The 24,075-nt window shown below is 44.3% G+C and overlaps 1 protein-coding gene across 1 annotated transcript in view; it reads left to right on the forward strand.

Moving 5' to 3' along the window:
* The window catches only part of Glud1 (glutamate dehydrogenase 1), a 33,647-nt gene extending 16,000 nt beyond the window's left edge, over positions 1–17,647 (forward strand). The window contains exons 4-13 of the mRNA NM_012570.2: positions 22–85; positions 3,586–3,680; positions 8,172–8,351; positions 9,272–9,409; positions 10,174–10,311; positions 10,588–10,668; positions 12,586–12,709; positions 13,621–13,712; positions 14,859–14,921; positions 16,398–17,647. Coding sequence (NP_036702.1) covers positions 22–85; positions 3,586–3,680; positions 8,172–8,351; positions 9,272–9,409; positions 10,174–10,311; positions 10,588–10,668; positions 12,586–12,709; positions 13,621–13,712; positions 14,859–14,921; positions 16,398–16,517 — 1,095 coding nt within the window. The 3' untranslated portion in view covers positions 16,518–17,647. The remainder of the gene's footprint in view (positions 1–21; positions 86–3,585; positions 3,681–8,171; positions 8,352–9,271; positions 9,410–10,173; positions 10,312–10,587; positions 10,669–12,585; positions 12,710–13,620; positions 13,713–14,858; positions 14,922–16,397) is intronic.
* Positions 17,648–24,075: the final 6,428 nt, after the last annotated feature.

The raw sequence follows: 24,075 nt of genomic DNA on the forward strand, positions 1-24,075 counted from the left end.
TTTGTTTGTTTTTCTCTGAAGGATAATGAATTAGAAAAGATTACACGAAGATTCACCATGGAGCTGGCAAAGAAGGGTTTTATTGGTATGTATTGCCCTATGTATTCTGCATAAAGGGAAACACGGAAAAAGTAATGGTCTGGATTAAACCTCTGCTTTTATAAACCGAATATCGTTGTCCTTTCCCTTCTGGAAACAGGTTTGTTTATAGCTCTCAGAGACAGACATATCTTGGCCTGTCTTTAACAAGTTCAGGTTCCCGCTGCAGTGTGGAACAAGGACACTAAGGAGATCTTTCCTGCCTTAGTCACGCACGGCCTTTTCTGCATGGAGACAGACTACAAAGTGCTGTGATGTGCTTGCTACCCCATTCTCCTTCAGTGTTTCTGAGGCGTGCTCAAGTCAGTTACAGGAAGGAGCGTTTGTGAGCATGCTCCATTTCTAAGGAGACGTCCATCTGCTTCATAGTCTTCTTGTCTCGTATTTGTGTTGATATGTTCTTTGTGAGAGGAATATTCTTTGTGGTGTGTAACATGTTTCTTACTCTTCAGTTTCTAAGTAGTTTGTCTTCTATTTCTTGCTCTCCGGGCTTCTGGTTAACTGAAATAAGTAAGGTTACTCAGTAGACCTTAAACCAAGGGAAACTGGCTGACATGGCGTTGGGCACACCATACTCTTACCTCGGCTTTCCTGCCTTAGTGTTTCCCTTCATGTTTCCTTCACGGAATTAAGCTGTATATTGAAACTTGCTCTGTTGTTAGGAGGTAAGGTATGCAATAGATGAGTTAATACAGGAGTGAATATAGGAAAGACTGGAACGTTAGGAGACTGTCTAAAGTCAATAGGGTTCTTGACTCCTTCATTTGGACACTGCTATGGATTCTACCTGTGCCTCATTGCACAGGGACATTTTACCAGCAGAAGTTAATGAGCACCTCACTCATGACCACAGGATCCTTGATGATTTCAAGACAGTGAGTTCACATTCCAGCCTGGTGGTGCCTAATTATATTTTAACATCCTTGAGTTTTTAGATTTCATTCAGTCATATTTATCACCATATTTTCATAAATTCTTCCCAGTGTAGTTGTAAGTCTTGACAGTTCCAAAAGTGACTCATTTAATCTCTGAAGGAGCCAGGCGTACATTAAGTGTGAGTGATTTGGCCCCTTTTGCTTGTAGAGGACAAACTGAAAGCTTATCTGTTATCTTCTCACGGAATTCACCATCCAGACTTGAGTCTGAATTCTTACCCTGTTAATGCTGGGAGTTTAGGGTCAGGTCTGGGTGGAGTGAGGTTGAGGAGGTAAAGTAAGAATTTGATAGGAATTATGTTGACTATAGAGGCCATCTTGTGGGAGATTTCCATATTACCAAATCGACTCTTCTAATCCATGAACATGGACATCTTTCTGCTTATTGGGCCTCTTATTTCTTTAACCATTGCTTCATACTTCTCAATACTAGAGCCAACTACATAGTTTTTTTGATGCTGTTCTAAGGGTAACAATTTACTGTGGGCTTGGGTTGGCTGTTTGTGAGTTGTTTTGTTAGCATACTTAGTGATTTCTATGATCAAACCCACATGGACAAGATGGCACTTATTGACTACAGTGTGTTTTCCCTGTATAAAGGAAATACATGAAGTTTAGCATGTGTAGGCCAGTGTGGCTATTTGTTTCTGTATGCTATCAGCTTAGACTTGGAGATTGTTTTTCCCTTTACGATTACTTTGTCCAGACTTGGTAACTTGGTAATAAAGTAATAGCAGCCTCACAGAACAAATTGAAAAATACTCCCTCTTCAGATTCTTAGAAAAGCTTGGAAATGTTTTTGTGTGTGTGTGTGTGTGTGTGTGTGTGTGTGTGTGTGTGTGTAACTTTGCCCTTCAGGTTCCCCACATTCCCGATGTCTCCATACTCCAGAACTACTCGGATTTCAACTCCTCCCTTATGTGCATGTTCTGTTAGAATTTAATTTTTTCCAAACAAAGTGGATTTAGGGATTTATCTGTAGTGCAAGAATTACTTGTAATCTGTACATCCTGTAGATTGATCCTGTGTGAGGCAGGAGACTCATGAACATAGTAGGAAATCAGTCTAATCCTTAGCATGTCTAGGCTAATTTTTAGTGGATTTTCTCCTTGCTCCCCTTGTGAAACTTGGGAAATGCAAGCTTATCAGTCAATAGTCATGTCTGTGTTTTTCAGTATGTCTTTTTGATTGACAAACTGCTCACCTCAGACTGACCAATTCATACTTGTTTTGAAGCAAGTAATGTTGCTGAAAACTAAGATAATCCTCCTAGATAATTCTAAACAGATCTGATAGCAATTTGTCCTTAGCTTAAGGGAGAAATATGTATTATAAATTGGCAAAACAATTCTAACTTGTAACCCAGGTATATATATATCACTCTTGAGAAATAGAAAGTAAGCAGACCAGACAAGCAGACCCTTTAATCAGTGGATGCAACTAGAAAGGGTTATGGAGGTTAGCTGTTCTGAGATTTAAAGATGCCTAAAATTCAGAGACAAGAGTGCGGAGAGACATATTTAGTGGGGTCATAAAACCTGAACCTTAACTTAAAGGTTTGTAGGAAGTTAGAATGCTAAGAGACAAGAATACAGTAAACAAGTTATTGACACCTATCTTACTCTACCTGTATACACTGTGTACGTGTGTATATAGAGAGACACATGTATTGCAGAGGCTAGAGAGGGAGGGAAAAAGAGAACATGTGACTGTATGAAACCTGCTGTTTTACACAGGTGAACTTGGTGATGATTCCGTAGTCATTTTTAATGGCTATTTAGTTCTTTGTGTAGCCGTGCCAAATCTTCCCTAACTGGCATCTTTCTTATCTTTTCGTTTTGAGAGTATTTAGCTCTCCGTTACTGCTGGAGTGAGCATCACTGCATGTGTTGCTCAGTGAGTTCACCGTGCCCAGTGGGGTAGGAAGCAGCACAGTGCTATTATTACCCAGGAGCCATTGCTATTCCCAGCCTTACTTTGTAGTTTGCTGCTCTGGAGAACTAAACACTGCACCTGATGGACACTGGCTAATAAGTCAGAGGTGCTCCACGAGTAGAAGTGTCACAGCCTTACACACTTGCTGCAGCAGTGTCGCCTCCCCCTCCCTCCCTACTTATTGAGAAGACCTCAGCCAATAGGGAGATAACTGTTCCTGCCCATCTACTCAGTAGCCAGGAGGATCCTGTTAATAGTGATCAAATGATTATTATCTCTAATTACAGTGTAAGGAACTGAGGTTGAGAGACCAAACATTTGCCATCACCATACCCTGAGGTCCCAGGAGTAACTTAAATCTATTGTCTGTAGGTAACTTGCAGATACAACAGAGTAAATTCCAGTAGAAGAAATAGAGACATGACATTGTGTGTACAAGTTTCATAAAGAGACATTTAAATGAAAATTTTTATAGCTTCAGTTTGTTACCAAAGTGAAATATATAAAGTTTTCTAGCCACAGTTGACATTGTTCTCTTAGAGAATTACAAGCATCTTTATGTTTGGGATAAGTTTATCTTAAAAACTGGCACACTGCCCTTTCCCTGTGCTCCCAGGTCCTGGCATTGATGTGCCTGCCCCAGACATGAGCACGGGCGAGCGGGAGATGTCCTGGATCGCTGACACCTATGCCAGCACCATAGGGCACTATGTGAGTATCCACTGAAACCCAAGGCTTCCTACATTGCTATCCACAAAAGTAATGAGTCACTGTTTTAATGAGAAGTTGGTCGCTGGGTTCATTCCCTTTAATTGTACACTTATGTGCACATTGCTTGCCCCTCTGTTCTGGAACTGTAAGCACAGTGAGCGCGAACACCTGGGTTTTTGCTCAGACCCTTCCCAGCCAGCTCACTTGTGAAAGCACGAGATGCTACGTTCCGTTCTGCCTTCCCTCAAAAGTGCTCTTCACCTAAAGAGGAGCTAAGGTATGGAACTGGTGTAATATGAAGATAGACTTCTGGGTTCTTAAAGAAGGCCTTTTTGAAGGGATATTTGGGCTGGACCTTGAAAATCTGGTTGAATATCAACATCTGGAGCTTTGGGGGCTAAGAGGAGGAAAACAGCTGAGGTTGCAGGTAAGACGTGCGTGTGTAAAGGTACAGAAGGTAAGTGAAGCACACGATGTCCAGTCTCAGGGTGGGCTTACTTGACAGATAGTGAAGAGACTTTGCTGTGACAGATCCTGCAGGAAGAGTGGCCATCTGTGTAACACCAGCTCCATCTTCACAGCTCGGGAACCCAGGGCTGAGGGAACAACTTCATGTCTGAAAGCTGTAGAACCCTGGAAAACACTATCCATAAACTGAGAAGTGACTTTTTTTCTCCTTTTCCTCCTCCAGACAAGGTTTCTCTGTGTAGGCCTGGCTGTCCTGGAACTAGCTCTGTAGACCAGACTGGCCTCACACTCATCCTCCTGCCTCTGCTTCCTGAGATCTGGGATAAAAGGCACGCACAGCTTATTTATTTTGAGAGGAGAGAGACAGAGAGAACAAGAACATAAAGTTGGATGGGTGGATTAGAAAGGGATTTGGGGGGCTGGAGAAATGGTTCAGCAGTGAAGAGCACTGACTGCTCTTTCAGGGGTCCTGAGTTCAAATCCCAGCAACCACATGGTAACTCACAATCATCTGCGATGGGGAGGCAAAAAGAAGTATCTAGAAAGTCCTGAAATACAGAAGACAAGGGAACTTCAAAAGCAGGGAGGTAGTGGTTATACCAGTTGTTGGAGAGGAGAGTGGGACAAAAGACTAAAGAGCTCCTGCCAGGTCACTGCCTGTTAAGGACAGCCAGGACATCAAGCTTTGTCCTGAAAAACAGAGACGCCATGAAGAGCTTCTACTGAGTGTTTCACACTGTATAGTGGGAGATGGAATCGTTGAGGGCTAGATAGAAGATCCCAGACAGCAGGCGGGTATGAAGAGAGGGAAATGGGGCATTAAGTAAAGCCTCCAGCTAAGAAGAGTGGCATTGAAGAGAAGCAAAGGGACTCTCTGAAAGGTGTCTGCTGCCTGGGAAAAGAGCTTTATTTGGCTGTTAATTAGCTGGATATGAGCCACAGAGTCATTGGTGTGCAAGGCAGAGCATGTAAGAGAAATACAGTCCTGGAGGGAGTAAGAGGCTGGGTCCTCAGGGCAGTCTTTCCAGGGCCCTAGTGGGAAGCTAGGCTTTGGAGGAGACACACATTTCCTGAGCGGTGTCTTGGACCACAGGCAGTCCTGCCTCCTTTGCCCACCAGCTTTATGAGTTAGGAGTCTATGCCTTAGCTTCCTCATATATAAGGAAACGTTTGTATCTTCTTCCCAGACTGTTAGGATGAAGGAAGGAGGGATTAAATAGAGTGATGTATGGGGGCTGGAGAGATGGCTCAGTGGTTAAGAGCACCGACTGCTCTTCCAGAGGTCCTGAGTTCAATTCCCAGCAACCACATGGTGGCTCACAACCATCTGTAATGAGATCCGATGCTGTCCTCTGGGGGCTCTAAAGACAGCGACAGTGTACTCATATACATTAAATAAATAAATTAAAAAAAAAATAGAGTGATGTATGGAGAACAATCCACAGCCCTTATTAGGCCTGTCTCTGAAATGAAATGCAATGATGTAAGATTTGGACTACTACTCACTTTCATATCTTGCTGTAAAACCCGGTGTATACAGAAACTTAGAGTATGCTGCTTCAGACTCCCAAGGAGCTAAGCTTGAGCCTTCACTGTCAGGCCTGACTTGACCACCTTTAAATGTCAAGGAAGCACGAGTTGAGCTCTTCTGCTCTCGAGCTGGGCTCTGCACTGCCTCCTGAAAGCTGGCAGGCAGTGCAGTTACTCAATGCTCCTACACAGTTGTGACAGCATGAATGAAATAAACCTTGGATGGAGATGGTTAAAGCTCTCTGTCTTTGGCTGATAAGAAATCTAAAGACACAAACCAAGGTGAAAAAGCTAGCATTACTGGTGGCCTAACCCTGCTGGCAATATGGTGCTGGGGACATGATCCTACTAAGTATGCTAGGGAGTCCGTTGGCACCAGGCCTGAACCTCACACAGGCTTTCCTTCAGCCCCAGCATTTGCATTTCCACAATTTAGAACTATTTGGCACCAGCTTTGCAATTCTGTGTTCATGGTGTTAATTATTCATGAAAGAGAACTGTGGGAAAACTACAACTCTGGGAGCTTTTACTAGACTGCCTAATTTTCTAATGTGCTTTCATTCTTTTTGTTGGTAACTGTAGCAAATACAATTCCAAGTTCTCTCTGTAAAAACTATGTTTAAATGATAGGAATAAAAGTCAGGTGACTTCTGGGTAGGGATGTAGTATGAAGTTGATCACTTTATTGCAGTGGACAATAATTCACTTAGCAGGCATGTTTTGCCACTGGTTTAAAACTCATCGTTCACCTTCTGCTGGTTATCTAGGTCTGATGATGCTTCCTCTCATTTCTTCTGTTGAGTGGTCAGTGAATGTGTCTGCTCCACAGTGGTCTGCTTGCTGTGTTTGTAGTGTGCAGTACTTCAGAAAGGAAACCTCCCAATCCTTTTCCCCTTTTTGTGTGTGTGTGTATGTGGGACCCAAGGTCAACATTGTCCTCCACAGCTACTCTCCTCAGTTTTTTTAAGAAAGGAGCTTGCTGAACCTGGAGCTCGGTGATTTGGCTGCATGGCCAGCTGGCAAGCCCCAGGGATGCTCACGCTTCCACAGCAATTGCTTTACCAAGTGAGCCATGTCCTGGGACTCCAGAGACCGGATTTTTCTAACCGTGCCTCTTTGTAAACCAAAGACATGCACAGCCTTAACTGAAAGACGGGAAGGTTGGTGGTAAAATCGCAATCACCCCCCATCCACTTTGCAGATCTGTTAGTGCTATCAAGGTACAGGCTTCTGCATCTTGTCCATGAACACCATTTTAAAATTTCTTTTGAGGGGCTGGGGATTTAGCTCAGTGGTAGAGCGCTTACCTAGGAAGCGCAAGGCCCTGGGGTTCGGTCCCCAGCTCCGAAAAAAGAACCAAAAAAAAAAAATAAAAAAAAAATTTTCTTTTGAATGTTAGTCATCTTTTGAAATTCTTTGAGTAGATTTTACTGTGTAGCCCTGGCTGTACTGGAGTTCACTATGTAGAGCAGGCTGGTCTTGAACTTAAAGAAAGATTCTCCTGCCTCTCTCTGCCTTTAACCCAAGAGCTAAGATTATAAGTGTGTGGTACCAATCCCAGACTTTTTTTTAAAGCATCTTTCCATCTAAGAAAATTATAATTCCTCTGTTGGTTCTTTATTTTTTGAACTTTTTTGTATTGATAATCTTTTTTTTCCTTTTTCCCCCATCTTTATTAAATTGGGTATTTCTTATTTACTTTTCAAATTTTATTTCCTCTCCCAGTTTCCAAGCCAACATCCCCCTAACCCCTTCCTCTCCCCTTCTATATGAGTGTTCCCCTCCCCATCCTCCCCCCATTGTGTATTGATAATCTTAAGGTGCTTACAAGTAGAATGTGTGCCCTAACTTCATATGGCTTAGGATTTCAGTAAAGGACTAATGATAGTTTCAAGCTGAATTATATGATTTTATTAGTGTTATTTATGCTTAACACTAAATCCCTAAACTGTTTCTCTCAATGTGAAATATAGCCTACCTTATTAGATTCCTAAGAACAGAAAGTTGGAAAAGGTGCCTCCTTCCCTGTTGGTGAGTGTGAACTTTAAATATAACTCACACATACTCAGAGGTTGTACACCCTTATAGATTTTGTGTTTTGAAATTGTCTTACTGTGTAATCAGGGTACCTTTGAACTTGAGCTTCTCCTGCCTCAGCAGACACTGGGGTTACAGGCAGGGCCACACCCACATGCACAAACCCTTAATGAGAATGTGCTTCGTTGTACTGGTCCGGTCATAGGAACAGCGCTTAGCGTTGGCTATGGTGGCACTTGCCTGTAATCCCAGCACTCAGAAGGCTGAGACAAGGATCACAAGGTTAAGGTCAGTGGCCTGTCCCAAAAGAGACCTAAATTCTTCTTTAGATGATGATTCTTTCTTCTCACAGGATTTTTTTCTTTTTAACATGGTGCCAGGGTTGAACCTCAAGCCTCACTCAGGAAAACACAGTATACCTGTGCGCTACATCTCCAGCCCTCTTACCTCTTACAGGATATCAATGCACACGCCTGCGTCACTGGTAAACCCATCAGCCAAGGAGGCATCCACGGACGCATCTCCGCTACTGGCCGGGGTGTTTTTCATGGGATTGAGAACTTCATCAATGAAGCTTCCTACATGAGCATCTTAGGGATGACCCCGGGGCTTGGCGATAAGACGTTTGTTGTTCAGGTAAAGCAATGCGGGTCCTCGCTCTGTTCTGCTGCGTGCATTCATTTATGGGCATTGGAGGTCAGAGCACGTCAGGCCCTCCATCTTGTAGATCCCAAGGATTCAATTCAGGTCTCCAGCTTGGGCACACATGCTTTTATCTACCCATCCGTCTCACCAGCCCCCAGGTTTTGTTTTCACAGTAACTGATACACATTAGATTGTTAAAGATTTTTCAATTTACAGCACTAACATTGGACTCTTTGAGAACTTGTTATGTTTTTATAATGGTTGCTTTTTGAGTGAAGCTTTTTTTTCATAACCTGAATATGATTCATAGAATTAGACCCAATTTAATGTGTCTTAATATTAGATATTAAATACATGACTGTCAACCACTTCTTTTGGTCCTCATCTAAGCATAACATTGCATTTAGAAGGGAAGGCTTCAACTCTAAAGCAGCAGTGTGCTCACCTGGACCTGAGGGCGTCGTGTCAGTCTGTATTCACTGAGGTTCAGGGTTAGCATTCCCTCCAACAGCAGCGTACGTTATACACACAGGCGCGCGCGAGACCTAAGCTCTGACTGTGTGGCTGGGACTTGTCCCAGGGCTCAGTCTCTCAGGTAACACAGAGTTGGGTTTCAGATTATATTATTTATTTATAATATGGTCTGTATATGTCTGTGTGCACACAAAGCAGCCAAAAGGCAACTTCTTTCCTTTCACTGTATGGGTCCTCAGGGTAGAACTGAGACCATCAGAATACACTTTGGTGGCAGGTACCTGGAGCATCTAGGCCATCTGCTGTCCCAGAACATTGCTTCTTTGAACAAAGGGTTTTGAGACTTGCTTCTAAACTAGTAGAATGTGGATTTATGTTGGTCAAAATGATTATACTATCTGTATTAAGTCTGTGTCATGCATAATTGTTCTTCACAGGGATTTGGTAATGTGGGCCTGCACTCTATGAGATATTTACATCGTTTTGGTGCTAAGTGTGTTGGTGTTGGAGAATCTGATGGGAGTATATGGAATCCAGATGGTATTGACCCAAAAGAACTGGAAGATTTCAAGTTGGTAAGTTACTCTGATCTAACCATGTGCTGTGCTGTACACTTGGGTCAGACCTGCAGGAGTCTGTTCTCTCTTCCCACCATACACGTCCCAGAGCTTCAGTTCAGGTCAGTGCTTGATGGCGAGCACTGAGCCATCTCACCCTAAAAAACTAAGACCGGCGTTTTTATGGATTTGTATTTATTTAGTGCCAACGTGTGCACGTGAAGGTCAGAGGACAACTTGCAGGAGTCATTTCTCCTGCCGTGTGGCTCCTGGGTGGTTGAGCTCAGATCAGGCTTGGTGGCAGAAACCTTCCATCTTGCTTCTCCCTTTTGGTTTTATCTTTGGGTGGTTGGGTTGGGTTTTTTGTTTTATTTTGTTTTGTTGTCTTTTAATTCAAGCTTAGGTTGGTCAGTCTCCTGCCTTCCATGAGCTTCCAAGTAGGGTGTCTTTGAGACCTGCCCTTCTCTATGTATGTTTTGTTGGCCTCGCGCCCTGGATAGCCCAGCCTGGTTTCAAACTCACTTCGCCCTCCATGCTTCAGCACCCCTAGTACAGGGAAGTGAGCCACCATACCTGCTTCTCAAAGAGCTCTTAAAATGCAGGTTTTTAGCCTTATTTTTTATTATGGCAGCTTGCTATTTTTGTAACATGGTGATTTGGTTGAACACAATAAAGTACAGTAGTAACTGAAAAAAAAAATGCAGGTTTTTGTGTAGTAGACACTAAAGCGAACATTTAAACTCTGTTGGCAGCCATTAATTCTGATTTCCAATCAATTACAGCAACATGGATCAATTCTGGGCTTCCCCAAAGCCAAGGTCTATGAAGGAAGCATCTTGGAGGCTGACTGCGACATTTTAATCCCTGCAGCCAGCGAGAAGCAGTTGACCAAATCCAATGCACCCAGAGTCAAAGCCAAGGTAAAAACCATTATAAAAACCAGTCAGCAATATCGGTGTGGAAGGGCCTTAGGGTGCTACCCCAGTCTGCCAGTGTCTTCTGCCACCATCACCAGTTTCAAAGCATGGTTAAAAAAATTAGAAAAACAGACAAATAAAAGGCAATGTGATACACTTGGTAGAGTGATTTAATTTTAACTAAAATTATGTGCTTTCTTTTAGCTCCTTATCTGTACATACATAGCTTTCCTGTGAGGACTTTCCTAGCATCTGTGCATGTTCACAATTCTTTTGCAGATCATTGCTGAAGGAGCCAATGGCCCAACCACTCCAGAGGCCGATAAGATTTTCCTAGAAAGAAACATCATGGTTATTCCAGTAAGTCACCTATGTTCCTCAGGTTTTATATGTTCTGGGATTCGTAATTTGTTTTCCTAGAAACTGGCAGGAAAATGAGCCATTGGTATCACAAGTTATGGTAAATTCTTTTTTGTATTGTTTTGCTTTGTCTCTCAGGACAGGGTTTCTCTGTATAGCCCTGGCTGTCTTGGAACTCAGTGTTAGGGTTCTGGAGTAGGCTTTGTGTAAACCAGGCTTGCCTGAACTTACAAAGGTTCGCCTGCTCCTGCCTCTTGAGTACTGTGATTAAAGGCACGGGCTACCACTGCCCAACAGATGTGGTAAATTCCTAGCCTTCATTTGCCTTTAAAAAATATAATGGCGACGGGTGTGGCTGGGCTTTCAGTGGTAGGCTCTTACCTAAGCATACACGACGTCCCAGGTTCAATCCCCAGCACCTCAAGACTAGAGAGAGAGGGGATTGGAAGCATGGTGAGTATAATATGCCAGCCACTTTTCTTGTAGTCCTGAACACTTTCTAGCTTCCATCAGTAACTCAAGTATATTTAACCCCCTGAAAATTTAGTTATATTAAATGCATACTGTGCTAAAAATCCAATTCTATGTTATATTCTTAAGTTTTGTTACCCAGTTTCTAACTTCATGCATTTTGAATGTCTCTTCCTGCTTTACTCAGAGAGGGGAAAAAAAAGAAAGGAAAACCTAGGGCTGGTGAGATGGGATGGCACAGCAGTTAAAAACCTACAATGCTGTTGCAGGTTGAGCTCCAACACTGGGTAGTTCACAACCTGCCTGTACCTCTAGCCATGGGATCTGCCGCCTCTCTGGACTCATACCCACACATAAGATCTCTTTCCTCTTAATTTGCAAGTAATATGTGTTCAAGGTTTGGGGTGAAACAGAGGGGTTATTAGGACTTAATGTAGACCCTTAAGAGCTCTCTTTACTGTTAGCATCTGAAGAAAAGGAAGAAAATCTCACTTAACTGAAATAGGCTGCCGTTAGGTAGTGAGACAGCATGGGTCCACTGATTGGTGAGCAGTTAGTTTAGTCTGAGGTTGTGGTAAGAATAAACTATCACCATAGCTATCACCAACATCCTCCAGTGACCTCTAAGATACATCTGTGCTGTTTGCTTTCTTAGTTAAGGTTCCTAATACTGTGGTGAAACACGGTAACCACAGCAACATTTTCACAACACTCACTGTTCATCATCAAAGAAAGGGGCAGGAACCTGGAGGCAGGAGCTGGTGCAGAGCCCAAGGGAGAATGCTGTTTACTGACTCCATGTCTTACTCCGCCTACTTTCTTATAGGACCCAGGACCACTCACAATGGACTGGTCCCTCCCCCATCAATCACTAATTAAGAAAAGGCCCTGTAGCAGCATTTCCCAACTTGTGTGTCTCTATTCCTTTGACAAATATCTATCTCAAAAAGTATTTACATTACAAATCATAACAATACCAAAATTAGAGTTATGAAGTAGCAGCAAAAGTAGTGTTTTGGGTTGGGGGTCACCATACCATGAGAACTGGGAAGGTGAGACCCACTGCTCCCAGGCTTGCCTACAGTTATGCTAGGAAGGCAGTTTCTTAACTGAGCTTCCCTCCTCAGGTGACTTTAGCTTGTGTCAGGTTGGCATAGCACAGCTCTGTAGCCTACCTTGGTATTGAGACTGAGTTCCTTAGCCTGACAAGATGGCTGAGAAGCCAAAGTTACTAAGCACCAAGTCTGTCCAGCATCTGCCCGAGACCCACATGGTGCAGGAGATAACCGAATCTTAGACGTTGTCTTCTTCCTCCATGTGTGCACCATGCATGACACATACATAGTCATATACATACCTGCGTGTGTGTGAGGTCATCGATGTCTCATGATCTTTTGTTAAAGTCATCCTTGTCTATATATTTTTTCTGTCACATTTTGTGCATAGGATCTCTACCTGAATGCTGGAGGAGTGACAGTATCTTACTTTGAGTGGCTAAAGAATCTAAATCACGTCAGCTATGGCCGATTGACCTTCAAATATGAAAGGGACTCGAACTACCACTTGCTCAGTGAGTTCTTAAAATCTTGTCTGTGTCTCCAAAAACTGTCCTGTGGGCCAAAGACAGCTGGGAAAACATACACACTTAGGAAATCTGTTCCTGATAATTCTAGAGACTTTGCCTAAGAACAGAAAACAGGGGGTTGGGGATTTAGCTCAGTGGTAGAGCGCTTGCCTAGGAAGCGCAAGGCCCTGGGTTCGGTTCCCAGCTCCGAAAAAAAGAACCAAAAAAAAGAAAACAGTTGTCCTGTCTCCTAGGCCATAGAGCAAAAGCACACATTTTTAATAAATAGTCAACATATTAGGTCTCAGATGTTTATAGTCAAACTTTTATAGTTACAATCTATAAGTTAGTGGTACAGTAAAGTCTTTTCAGACATGAGCTCCGCCACTGATATAAACTGCTCTCTCTAGTTGCTCTCAGAGAAGTCCTAGCTAACATTTATGAAAATGCTAATGAGAGCAGTTCTTTCTACACTAATTACAGAAGATCTGTCATGTGTGCAAACCCTTTTTTGAATCCTCTGGTGATACTTTTTATTTGACCACATTTTAAGAATTTGTCATCCAGCTGAAATAAGGCCAAGACCTCCAACTGTGTCCCAGTACTCTGCCTCTCTGAGAATGTTCCTCTCTGTTCTTTTCTCTTCCCTCAACATTTCTTTTTAACAAAGCCAGAGGAAGAAAACCCTAGTGACGGGTGTTATGGAAACAGCAGTGACCTAAATTCACATTTCTATAGGAATTTGACTAGGTTCTTTTTCCTGGGTGTTTAATGATTAACCCTTGTGTGTCATTAGGGGTACAGATGTCTAAAACACTGGTTTCGGGGTTACACATGGGTAGGTTAGAGTGATTGTACCTTTATTTCCTCCCTCCCCTATTAACAGTCTCTTACCTTGGTTTCTTGGCTTTTCACAGTGTCCGTTCAAGAGAGTTTAGAGAGAAAGTTTGGAAAGCACGGCGGGACTATCCCTGTGGTCCCCACAGCAGAGTTCCAGGACAGAATATCGGTGAGTGTGGGGACAACTTAATCTGTAATCCTAGAACTCAGGCTGTACAAATAAGAGGGTTGATATGAATTTAAGGTCAGCCTGGGCTACTGAGACCCCCTCTCAAAAAAAAGCCTCCTAGTTCTAAGTCTGTATATGTATGTTGCATGTATGTACACAACATATACATCGAGTGCACACTCTGTAAAAACATAGAATTTTTTTTTCAATGTTGTGTCTCTAATGTCTAAACATGCCCAGAACATGGTATCTTTTGCTCAAGTAAGTGTTTGAGTGAGAGCAGCAGTGCTGTTCTGCCCATTAACAAGTTGTTTCATCTCCCTAACTTTATGGTTAAGAGCATTGACTGCCCTTCCAGAGGTTCTGAGTTCAAATCCCAGCAACCACATGGTGGCTCACAACCATCTGTAGACAGCTACACTGTACTCATGTAAATAAAATAAATTTTAACAACTGGCTTTGCAATAGGTGGCCAAGAATAAGCTCCTGTCCTCCTCCCTTCATGTCCCAAGTTCTAGACTCATAGGCATGTACCACACGCCAGGCCAAAGCAGAACACTCTTGGTAACCCACTTCAAGTTTTCATCGTCACCCTAGGCTGTATATACCGTCGAGCTGTGCTTGCTGTGTCCCATCAGAAGTGATAGTTAGTGACTTAATGTGTCCAGCAGTCCCTCCCAAGAAGCCAAATGGATGGCATCTGTACAAACAAACGATCTTAGACCCTCCAGCTTTGAAGCTACAATAAGTCCACAGGCCAGGTCTTCCCAGAGCTGCCGTCAGCTTTAGCCATATTCCTTTCTGTGGCTGGCCCTGCTCACCTGCAGAAGTGGTGAGCGTGCTTGGACACCAGCTGTGTGGAGCATCTGGAGTGGAGCATGCTAACCTGACTACTTCCTGCCCTCTGGCTTCTTTCCTGTGGCTGTTTTCATTGGGATCTTATTCCATGAGTTATTGTGCAGTATCATTAAAACTAAATTGCTTTTGAAGAACGCTTTGTGTAGCTTGCTAGTATGCACTGATAGAGTATGGGAATATTTGTCTTTCCTGTGTTGGTGCATGTCAGCCTGATCTGGGTACTCTTCTAGACACAGGAGGCATATCTTACACGTGGTTTTGTTAAGTGAGTGTTCGTTTTCCTAACAGGGTGCATCTGAGAAAGACATCGTGCACTCTGGCTTGGCCTACACAATGGAGCGATCTGCCAGGGTATGTGTACAGGTGGTAGCTGCCTTTGTTTTAATAGCTGTAAAGCACAGATGGTTGGATACCCACGTTATCCCGGCAGGCAGATTGCGTGTTTGTATACTGCGTTACCTGGTCCCCGAGTGTAGAGCAGAACGTGCGCCTTTCTAGCCACAGGTGATGGCTATTGTCGGTACATCTTAAGCGTTTACCAAGCTTTGCTGAGTTGGGCAGTTTATTGTTACCACAAAGGTAGCTAGCCAAGCTAGAACGCTGATCAGTCCACCAGAATTTAACAGCCCAAAGCTAACCTTACTATAGAATCTGGTTTAAATAAGGAATTTTCAGTTTTGGGTTTTTTACCATTTGAACTTTTTTTTTTTTCTTCTTCTTTTCTTTTTTTCGGAGCTGGGGACCGAAACCAGGCCACTGAGCTAAACCCCCAACCCCCATTTGAACTTTTTTACATCAAGGCCTTAACTGTAACAGTTTTGATTGTAATTTTTTTGTTTCATTCTATGAAACAGTCTCTCTATGTAGCTTTGGCTGCTCTGGAACCCTAAATATAGACCAGGCTGGTCTTGAACACAAAGAGATCTCCGCCTCTGCTTCCCCAAGTGCTGGGATTAAAGACTTCCAGGTTGGAGCAGCATAGACAGAGTCCACTGAAGAAGGTGGCCCTTGTCAGTGGACGTTTGTTTGGTTTATTTTAAAACAGAATCTCATGTGCCCAAGGCTGCCCTTGAACTCACTAAGTATCCAAGGATGTGGTTGGGCTCCTTGTCCTATCTCCTCCACTTACCCACGACTGGAGTTATAAGCATGTACCACTGTGCTTGATGTTTTCTGAGGGGTTTTGGGTTTTAGTTTTTTTTTGGGGGGGGGTTGTTTGTTTAATTGATAAGATTAATATACTATAATGGGCTGACAAGATGGCTCCTTGGATAAAGACACTTGCCACAAAGTCTGACTAAGTTCAGTCCTTGAGACTCACATAGTAGGAAGAAAACCAACTCCCTCATCGACATGCACATTGGCACATGGGAGTGCACATGCACAAAGCACACACATACACTAAATAAAGAAATGTAACTTTTTTAAAGTCTAATTTATCAGCCTGTAGCATATTCAAGGCTCTCAGATGTCATCATTGAAATTGTAGGATGTTCCCATTCCCTATTCCTGGTTATCTTGTATAAGCATAAGGATGCGAGCTGAGCTCGTTCAGATGACAGGACGTCGCAGTAGAGAACATCCGCATCTGTAGTTCTGAGGACTCAGTTCCTGCTGTTCCCTGGAGTAACGTCCACTAATTCCACAGAGTTGGTCCTTCCTGCCAGAAACATTGCTGCTGGCCCAGTCTTTTGACTTTGGCCTTCTGCGTCTTGTCCAGACTGGTCCTGGGGCGGGGACTAGCACTAGACCTCACACCCGAGTGCCTTCGTGTTCATATCCTGCTAATCAGTCAGGTGTCTCACTGCCTTTTCCCCTTCCTTCCAGCAAATTATGCGCACAGCCATGAAGTATAACCTGGGATTGGACCTGAGAACAGCTGCCTACGTCAATGCCATTGAGAAAGTCTTCAAGGTGTATAATGAGGCTGGCGTGACCTTCACATAGACAGGTCACAGCTGACTTCTTTACCACCCTCTTCACCTATAATTTCTGCAGACCTGTCACAAGTTTACATGTAACCACAGAAATCTGTTCTTGTGACTCATTAGTTAATGGACACTGTTCTCAACAAGTCAGTTGGAATCAGCCCCTTAAGAGAAAGATTAAGTTAGCGGATCATGTACCAGCTGATGGTGTAAAGGTAGGAATCACGTGTATCCTGCCAGTTAGGTGTTTCGCTTTTAAGTAAAGTTTCTGCTCCTGGCCATGCTGCCTTGCTCTGGACTCTTCCCAACAGGGTTAGTGCTGTTGCCAGGGAAGGCAGTCAAGAGTCAGTCACTTCCTGACAAGTCTGGGTACTTGAGCACATAAGAAGTAGGCGTGTGGCATTTGCAAAGGTGGCATGGTCTTCGAGTGAGTTATTGCTGCTTTACATCAGCAAAATAACTCAGTCTCTAAGTCGCAAACAAATAAAAGCTATTTCTCATGTATTTTATTCTTTCAGAATAAACCAGTTCATGCTGCTGTAATAAAATTGCCTTCAACCACTTAAGCCTAACCTTTACTCAAGCAGTGAACGCCTAAAATATAGGAAATGGAAGAAGCTAGTTTTTATAACATAAAACAGTATAATTTAGCTTATCGGCCCTGCAGCATAGTCCAGCAGAAATAAAGTAGCACCTGGGGGCAGGCGTACCTGCAAGTGACACGGGAGGGACACTTGGGAACTTGTTATGCAGTCCAGAGAGTGAAGTAACCACTTTACCAATTTGGAGATCTATTATGTTGAGTAATTGAACCATACTTCAAATAGAGTGTCCCAGAAGAAAAGACTGGCTCCCTGTTTGGAGGCTGGCAGACTTCAGACTCAGCCTGTATGTCCCTTCTCCAAGGCTTTGCCGTCTACACAGCACCTCGCTATCCGCAGGCTGGAGACTGCCTGGGGTTGACTTCTGTTTGGGGAGTTACTGGCCAGGGCTTTTGAACAGGAGTGTTCCACAGAAGTACCAGACATTATTTATATAAGAATGAGCGCTTCTTTTTAACAGTACCCTTTCAGAAATTTCTAACTACTTTGTAACTGCATGATTAACTTGGTGATAAAAGCAGTTATTAAAAGTCTACCTTTTCCAAAATTTGTTTCTTTTCTGTGTTTTCATATTTGATAATCTCTTAGTAAATTTAAACAGTAATTGAGGTTCAGAAATTTTCATAACCATGTCACTGCTTTCTGTCATGAGCTCCTCAAATTTTATTCCTTGATTATTTTTATTTTATTTTATTTTTTATCTTCTTGGAGAAGAGGCTGTAGTGTGTAAACCTAATAATATATTAGTGTGATTTCTGGTACTTTTTGTTTGAAACAAAGTCTTATATAGCCCAGGCTGCCTTCAAAGTTGTTATTAGCTGGGGCTACCCTTGAACTCCTTTTGATCTTCCTGCTTCTTGCTCTAGAGTGCCTTTTTCTGGTATCCTAGAAATAAAGTTTCGTTTGAAGCAGTTTAGATACAGAATTTAACAGCTACTTAAGGTCACATTGCAAATAGAACTGTTATGTGGATGACTGTGGATGCACAAGTGTCTGGTGTGTCCCCTCAGATTTCCTTGGGAATGTTCCTAGAGTGGGCCATACAGTAGTTGTATTTTTAGTTTAAAAATATTTCCATATTATATATACACACATGCATGTGTAAATGACATGAAAGTGTGGAAGCATGTAGAACAAGGAAAGGGTAATAGTGTTTTCTAAGGCATTAAACTAATACATTCATGAGGTGAGAGCAGAGTAGAAACGAGGGAGACGTGGGATGAGGAATTAGAGTGAAGCCCATTACATTATACACTAAGAACAGGAGGTCAAGGTCATCCTCAGCTATACTGTCACCATAGCTTGTGTGACACCTTGTCTGGTAAAGGTGGGGAAATGGTACAGAAAAGAATATATTATGTGAGTGGGTGGTGGGGCTTGGATGTAGGGTGCTAAGGTTCAGTCCCCAGTACCACACACAAACTCATAGCATACACCTTAATCTGAGCATAGAGAGGTGAGGCAGGAGGATCAGGAGTTGACAGTCATCCTCGGTTATGGCACTTGCCTAACTACCCATTGGTAGTTCTTTGTGGACATGTGTTTATACAGCATCTACTTTGAGATGCTTATTAATGACCCAATGGGTTCGTCTGTAAGTACTAATTTAGGAAGTAGACTCTCAAGTGACTAGCTTTCCTACTGTGAGTGCCAGAGATGCTATGGTTTCCACACACAGGAGCTTCTGTTTCCGCCTCTCCTGCCACCTACAAGGGCTGTAAGAGACGCAGGCCAGTGACAGTAAGAGTGGCCGAGTACTGCAGGGTGTAATTAACCTTGCTCATCACGAGGGTGTGTGAATTAGGAGGCCAGAGAAGAGATATGAAGCAGGCAGCTGCTGAGGTCTTCAGTTCCCCCTAGGTCATGTTGACCATACTCCCGGGCATGGTTGGAAAAAAACTAAGGATTGAAGAAAGGTGCTCATGAAGGGGTCAGGGCATAGAGAATGGGTAAGGAATTGAACTTGAGTCTGACAGACCCTGAATGTCTCCTGCTGTGTCTTTGGAAAAACTAAATTCTCTCTGGGAATGGCAGGGCAACTTTCTAGTTCTCTAAACAGTGATTTACAAAACCTGTTTGAGGTGATGTTGGAGGACCACAGTATGCTCTAAGGACTGACTGGATCCAGGGTCGATGTCAAACAAGCACTGTCTGGGTAGTAGGTAACTAAGAAAGACTCAGAAGACTCGGGGAATCCTCATGCCCACAGCTACCATCCAATCTTGTGGCCAGCAGAAGAGCATGATATGCTATGTTAGGCCGAGGAGACCTTTTCCACAAGGTTAAGGTTGTGTGTTCGAGTCGCCTCACAGCTTGCTGAGTGGCCAACGGATTTAAACAGCCCTAAAAGCTATAGTAACTTCCTCCTGTGAGGTGAAAGGCAAAGATTGTGGAGTTGAGAACAGGCTCAGGCTCAGAGATGGCTCAGTGGTTAAGTAAGAGTTGGCTGTTCTTCAGAGGACCCGGGTTCAATGCCAGCACCCACATGGCGGCTTACCACTGCCTTAACTCCCACCTCTCTGGCCTCTAGGGATACCAGGCCCACTCATGACACAGACACATACAGGCAGAAACACCCGTACACATAACAGTACCCTGACTCTGAGCTGCACCCAGCCTGGGACATTTCAGAATCCTGATACATGCCGTGATGTTCTTGGGGACCAGCAGCCAGCTCAGTCTGCTCCCCTCCATACCCTTATTTAATAATCTTTCTGACTGACCCTGAAGTCTGTGGTGTGTGGTCACTGACATTTCTACTTACTCAGCCATTGGGGAGATTTCTTCAGTCTAGAGCTAGGAAGGCTTTGTTGCCAGGAAGTGCTGTGTGCAGCTTGAAGAGCTTCCACCATCAGGCCCAAAACCTCGAGGTAGGTCAGAACTAAGGCCTGTGCTCTTTCCTTAGTCTGCACAGCTCCGCGCAGGCGTCTCTAGATCCCAGAAATAAGTTGAGTGTACCAACCCCGCAGGCCTAGCATTTCCCAGTTTTCCCACTTAAGTTCCTATTGTTTGTCCAAACAATGAGCAGCCACCGACTTAAGGGATGACATCTGAGTGTTTTTGGAGGCCCTCAGTGAAGGCTTTCAGTGTAAAATGAGCTGCTGTTGGGAGAAGGAAAGACAACTGGCAGTGGGTGGTCCGTCCTGTTGGGTGTGGTCCGGCCATACCACAGCAAGTAAGGGCTCCCTTGTTTTCTGTGGTGCTCTAACTGGAACCCAGAACCCAGCACATGCTAACAAATACCACTGAGCTACACCCCCAGCCTTTAGGTCTCCCTGCAGAGCTCAGGCTGGCCTCAAACTCATGACCCCCGCCCCTATCCAGAATGTAGGAATTTAAGATCTACGTCACCGTGCCCAGCTAAATGAGGTCTTCTAAGAACTCCCAGCTACATTCTGTCTTTTCAGGGGCCGGTAGGCTGTTTAGCCTCTTTGAAACAGAGTCTTAACTCTTACAACCCAGTCTGGCCTCCAACTTCCAGGAATCGTACTTGTAACTTTCTAGTGCTGGAATCTCAGGACTGTCGAGGCTCCCTGTAATAGCCCACTGCTAATTTGCTAGGTTGTGGTGAAGTCGGAGCAGAGGATGAGCCAGAGTGAGACAAGTTGAACACACCACACCGTTTTTTGCTGACACCGCCCCCATTATTTTTATAACACTGACTTCACGCCCCACATTGCCAAGTACACATGGAAGAAAATGCAAGTCAGAAAAGGTGCGTAGTGAGGAGACGGCAGTGCGGTGTGAGTTAAGGTGCAGGCAGCACTCGGACCCTTTGAAGATGGGACAGTTTTTTTAATATTGTTACTGCAGGGTGAGGGAACGCATATGCCATGGTGTGCTTGCAGAGGTCAGAGGGCAAGTTCATGGAGTTCGTTCTATCCCTGCACTTTTATGCGGGCTTCAGGGACCGAATTCAGGCTGCCGGGCTTGCTCAGCAAGCATTTTATCCACTGAGCCATCTCACCAGCCTTAGATAGAACAGTTTCCCTGTTTGTCTAACTCGCAGCATGTGGTCTCGTTCACATGAGATTGGTCATGCACGTTCACTAATGCAAGCTGGCCTCTGCAGCCTGTGAGCGGCTGTCTTAACCCCGGTATGCAGTGTTCCTCAGGGCTCTGCTTCCAAATGCTGCTTAGTCACTCTTCCCAAGTGGTGAGCACCCCGAGGCACGGCACTGGGAAAGAGTCTGGAATAAGCTAGTACAGCCCTCCACAATGTATTCTGAAACAGCTGCATTAGTTTGCTCTTAAAGTCAAACACCAGAGAAATAGCACACCCCTGAAGGACTGCTCATATCCCACAGACAGGACTCCTGCTAACACTGCTGAGTATGAGCCGTAAAGTTTGCTTTCTCATATGTCATTTGTCTTACGAAAAGTGAACTTGCTCTGCAAACGTATTTGGGATCTTACTTAGTTGACACAGTATGTTTACATTCCCCTAGTTGTCCTTTCAAGCCAGGGGTGAGCCTCCCCTGTCTTAGGCAAGCACTGTCCTAATGGGCTGCATCCCCAGCCCTTCCTCCTCTGTAGCCACGTGGAATGTTCCATTTCCTGTGTTGGTGTTATTTTTAGCCAAGGATGGTTGGTAGACTTCCAGGCGCAGACCTCATTTTTCAGACTGAGGAACTCTCCACTCAGTGGACTCTATAGGTGTCTGGTTACAGGATGTTTCCCTGTTGCTGTCGCACTCTTGCTGCCATGAACATACGACAGTGAATGCATCTTTCCCCTTGGCACCTTTCTAGGTCCTGTCTCCCCTCATGCTGTCCTTAGCCTTTCAAGCCTGGGTTTGGATTGGGGAAATCCAAAGAAGTCTTCAAGAGTCAAGCCAAGATAAGTACAACACTAGCTAGACCGTACTATTTCCAGCGTGGATCCTTTGATATTCCTGAGCCTTGTAGAAATCTGTGAGACAGATTTAGAAGAACCAAAACATGTTAAGAAGCCAGTTTAGGCAGGGGTTGGGGAGGGAGGAGTATGCATACACACCTTTAATCCCAGCACTCTGGAGGCCGAGCACAAGCAGATCTCTGTGAGGCCAGCCTGATCTATAGAATGAGTTCCAAGACAGCCAAGGCTACCCAGAGAGACACTGTCTTGAAAAAACAACTACTCTTTAGCCAAAACATCATTTCTCCTCATTCTCGTCATTTCTGCTAAAAGCAAATAGCTTCCAGCAAGATAAATAAAAATCATAGTTTTACACAGAATCTTAATCCATGCTCCCCAGAAATGTGTATCACCAGTGTGGGGTGTGTGTGTGTGTGTGTGTGTGTGTGTGTGTGTGTGTGTGTGTGACACATGCAAGTTGTATGTGTATTTCCAGGTACACTAGCCCATGCACCTGTGGAGACCAGAGGCTGGTGTAGGTGTCTTCCTCCCCAGCACACGTCACCTTGATAGTGTCTCACATTAGACCTGTAACTCACCATTTCTCCCAGCTTGACTGGTTGGCAAGCAAGATTTCAGGATCCACCCGTCTCTGCTCCATACCTCTGGGTCTTGGAGGCTGGGGACTCAAACTTGGGTCCTCAAGCTTGGGCAGCAAGCCCTTTGCCCACATTGTCCCCAGCCCCTATTTTTAAGGGTTTTCATGTAGCCCAGGTTGGCTTAGAATTCAGCCTCCTTCCTCCACCTCCCAGGGCAAGAATTTCCAGCATTACCACCATACCCAGCTCCTGTTCCAAAACATTTTTAAAGATTTACTTATCTATTTATTATATATAACTACACTGTAGCTGTCTACAGACACCAGAAAAGGGCATCAGATCCAATTACAGATGGTTGTGAGCCACCGTGTAGTTGCTAGGAATTGAACTCAGGACCTCTGGAAGAACAGTCAGTGCTCTTAACCACTGAGCCATCTCCCCAACCCCTGTTCCAAAACTTCTAAATGTTGCCTACTTACACACTGTTTCTTGTTGACGGGTCTTATGTAGCCCAGGCTGGCCTCAGGCTCACTATATAGCTGAGGCTTGACCTTGTCCTCCTGGTCCCCCTGCCTTGTCTCCTGAGTGGGGATGTTCCAGGGCTGTGCATTCGCATCCAGTCCCACACATATAAGGTATTGAGTCACTCATGAAAAGAAGGAGAGCCACTGCCACCCCACTACCTATGTCTTGCCCAAAGGTCTCCAAGTGGAGTCCAACAGGAGCCTCCAGAAACAAGCAGTGGACTTCTTCCTCGATAACTGGCTTGGGTACCATTTGGCATAAATGCTTATCTGGGTCTTTTAGAGCAAGCAGCCCAGCTATGCTCTGAATCACAGTCAGTCCTGATCTTCCATTGCGAGGAAAACCAAAGGATGTCACAGTGAATGTGCTCTTGGGCTCCTCAACGCCGTTTATCACTACACAGCGGCAGCATGGGCTGGGTGGGGCTAGAGATCAGCTTAGCGCTTGTTAAGACCTCTCTGTTCACTCAGCAGAGAAGGAAAGAAAAGGAGAAGAGAGACCTGGGAAAGACTAACAGTTCGAGGTTCCCTAACTGCCTAGTGAAAGGGCGTGCTGAGCGGTCATGAGGATCTGAGCTCTATCCTCAGAATAAAAACTAAAGCAGCCACGCTGGCGATACGTGCTTGTATTTCCAGGGCTGCAGAGGTGGTGCTGGCCAGCCTGCACACACACACAGGCTGCTGGTCAGAATGATGAGTCCTCCTCTGATTCAAGAGGTGGCAGGTGTGGTAGGCTGCACCGGTGCTGTTCGAATAAAGACTAGAGCCTGTGATTGGGCAGTGGAAGGGAAAGGTGGGAGTGGAGGTCTTGGAGAGTGGGCAGAAGGAGAGAGGACGGAGGAAGAGGAGGTGGGAGGAAAACGGAGCAGAACTCCATGGCCTGGAGGAGCTGCAAGTTGCAAGGGGTCTCATAGCTGGGGAATAAGTTAATATGGTGATAGATCTGCCCGGTCTAGGCATATAGCTTATAAATATAATTAATAACTGGGTTGTGTGTTTTTTTTATTGGGGTTGGA

This window comes from Rattus norvegicus, chromosome 16 (assembly GCF_036323735.1).
Source record: "Rattus norvegicus strain BN/NHsdMcwi chromosome 16, GRCr8, whole genome shotgun sequence".
In the NCBI taxonomy this organism is placed as follows: domain Eukaryota; kingdom Metazoa; phylum Chordata; class Mammalia; order Rodentia; family Muridae; genus Rattus; species Rattus norvegicus.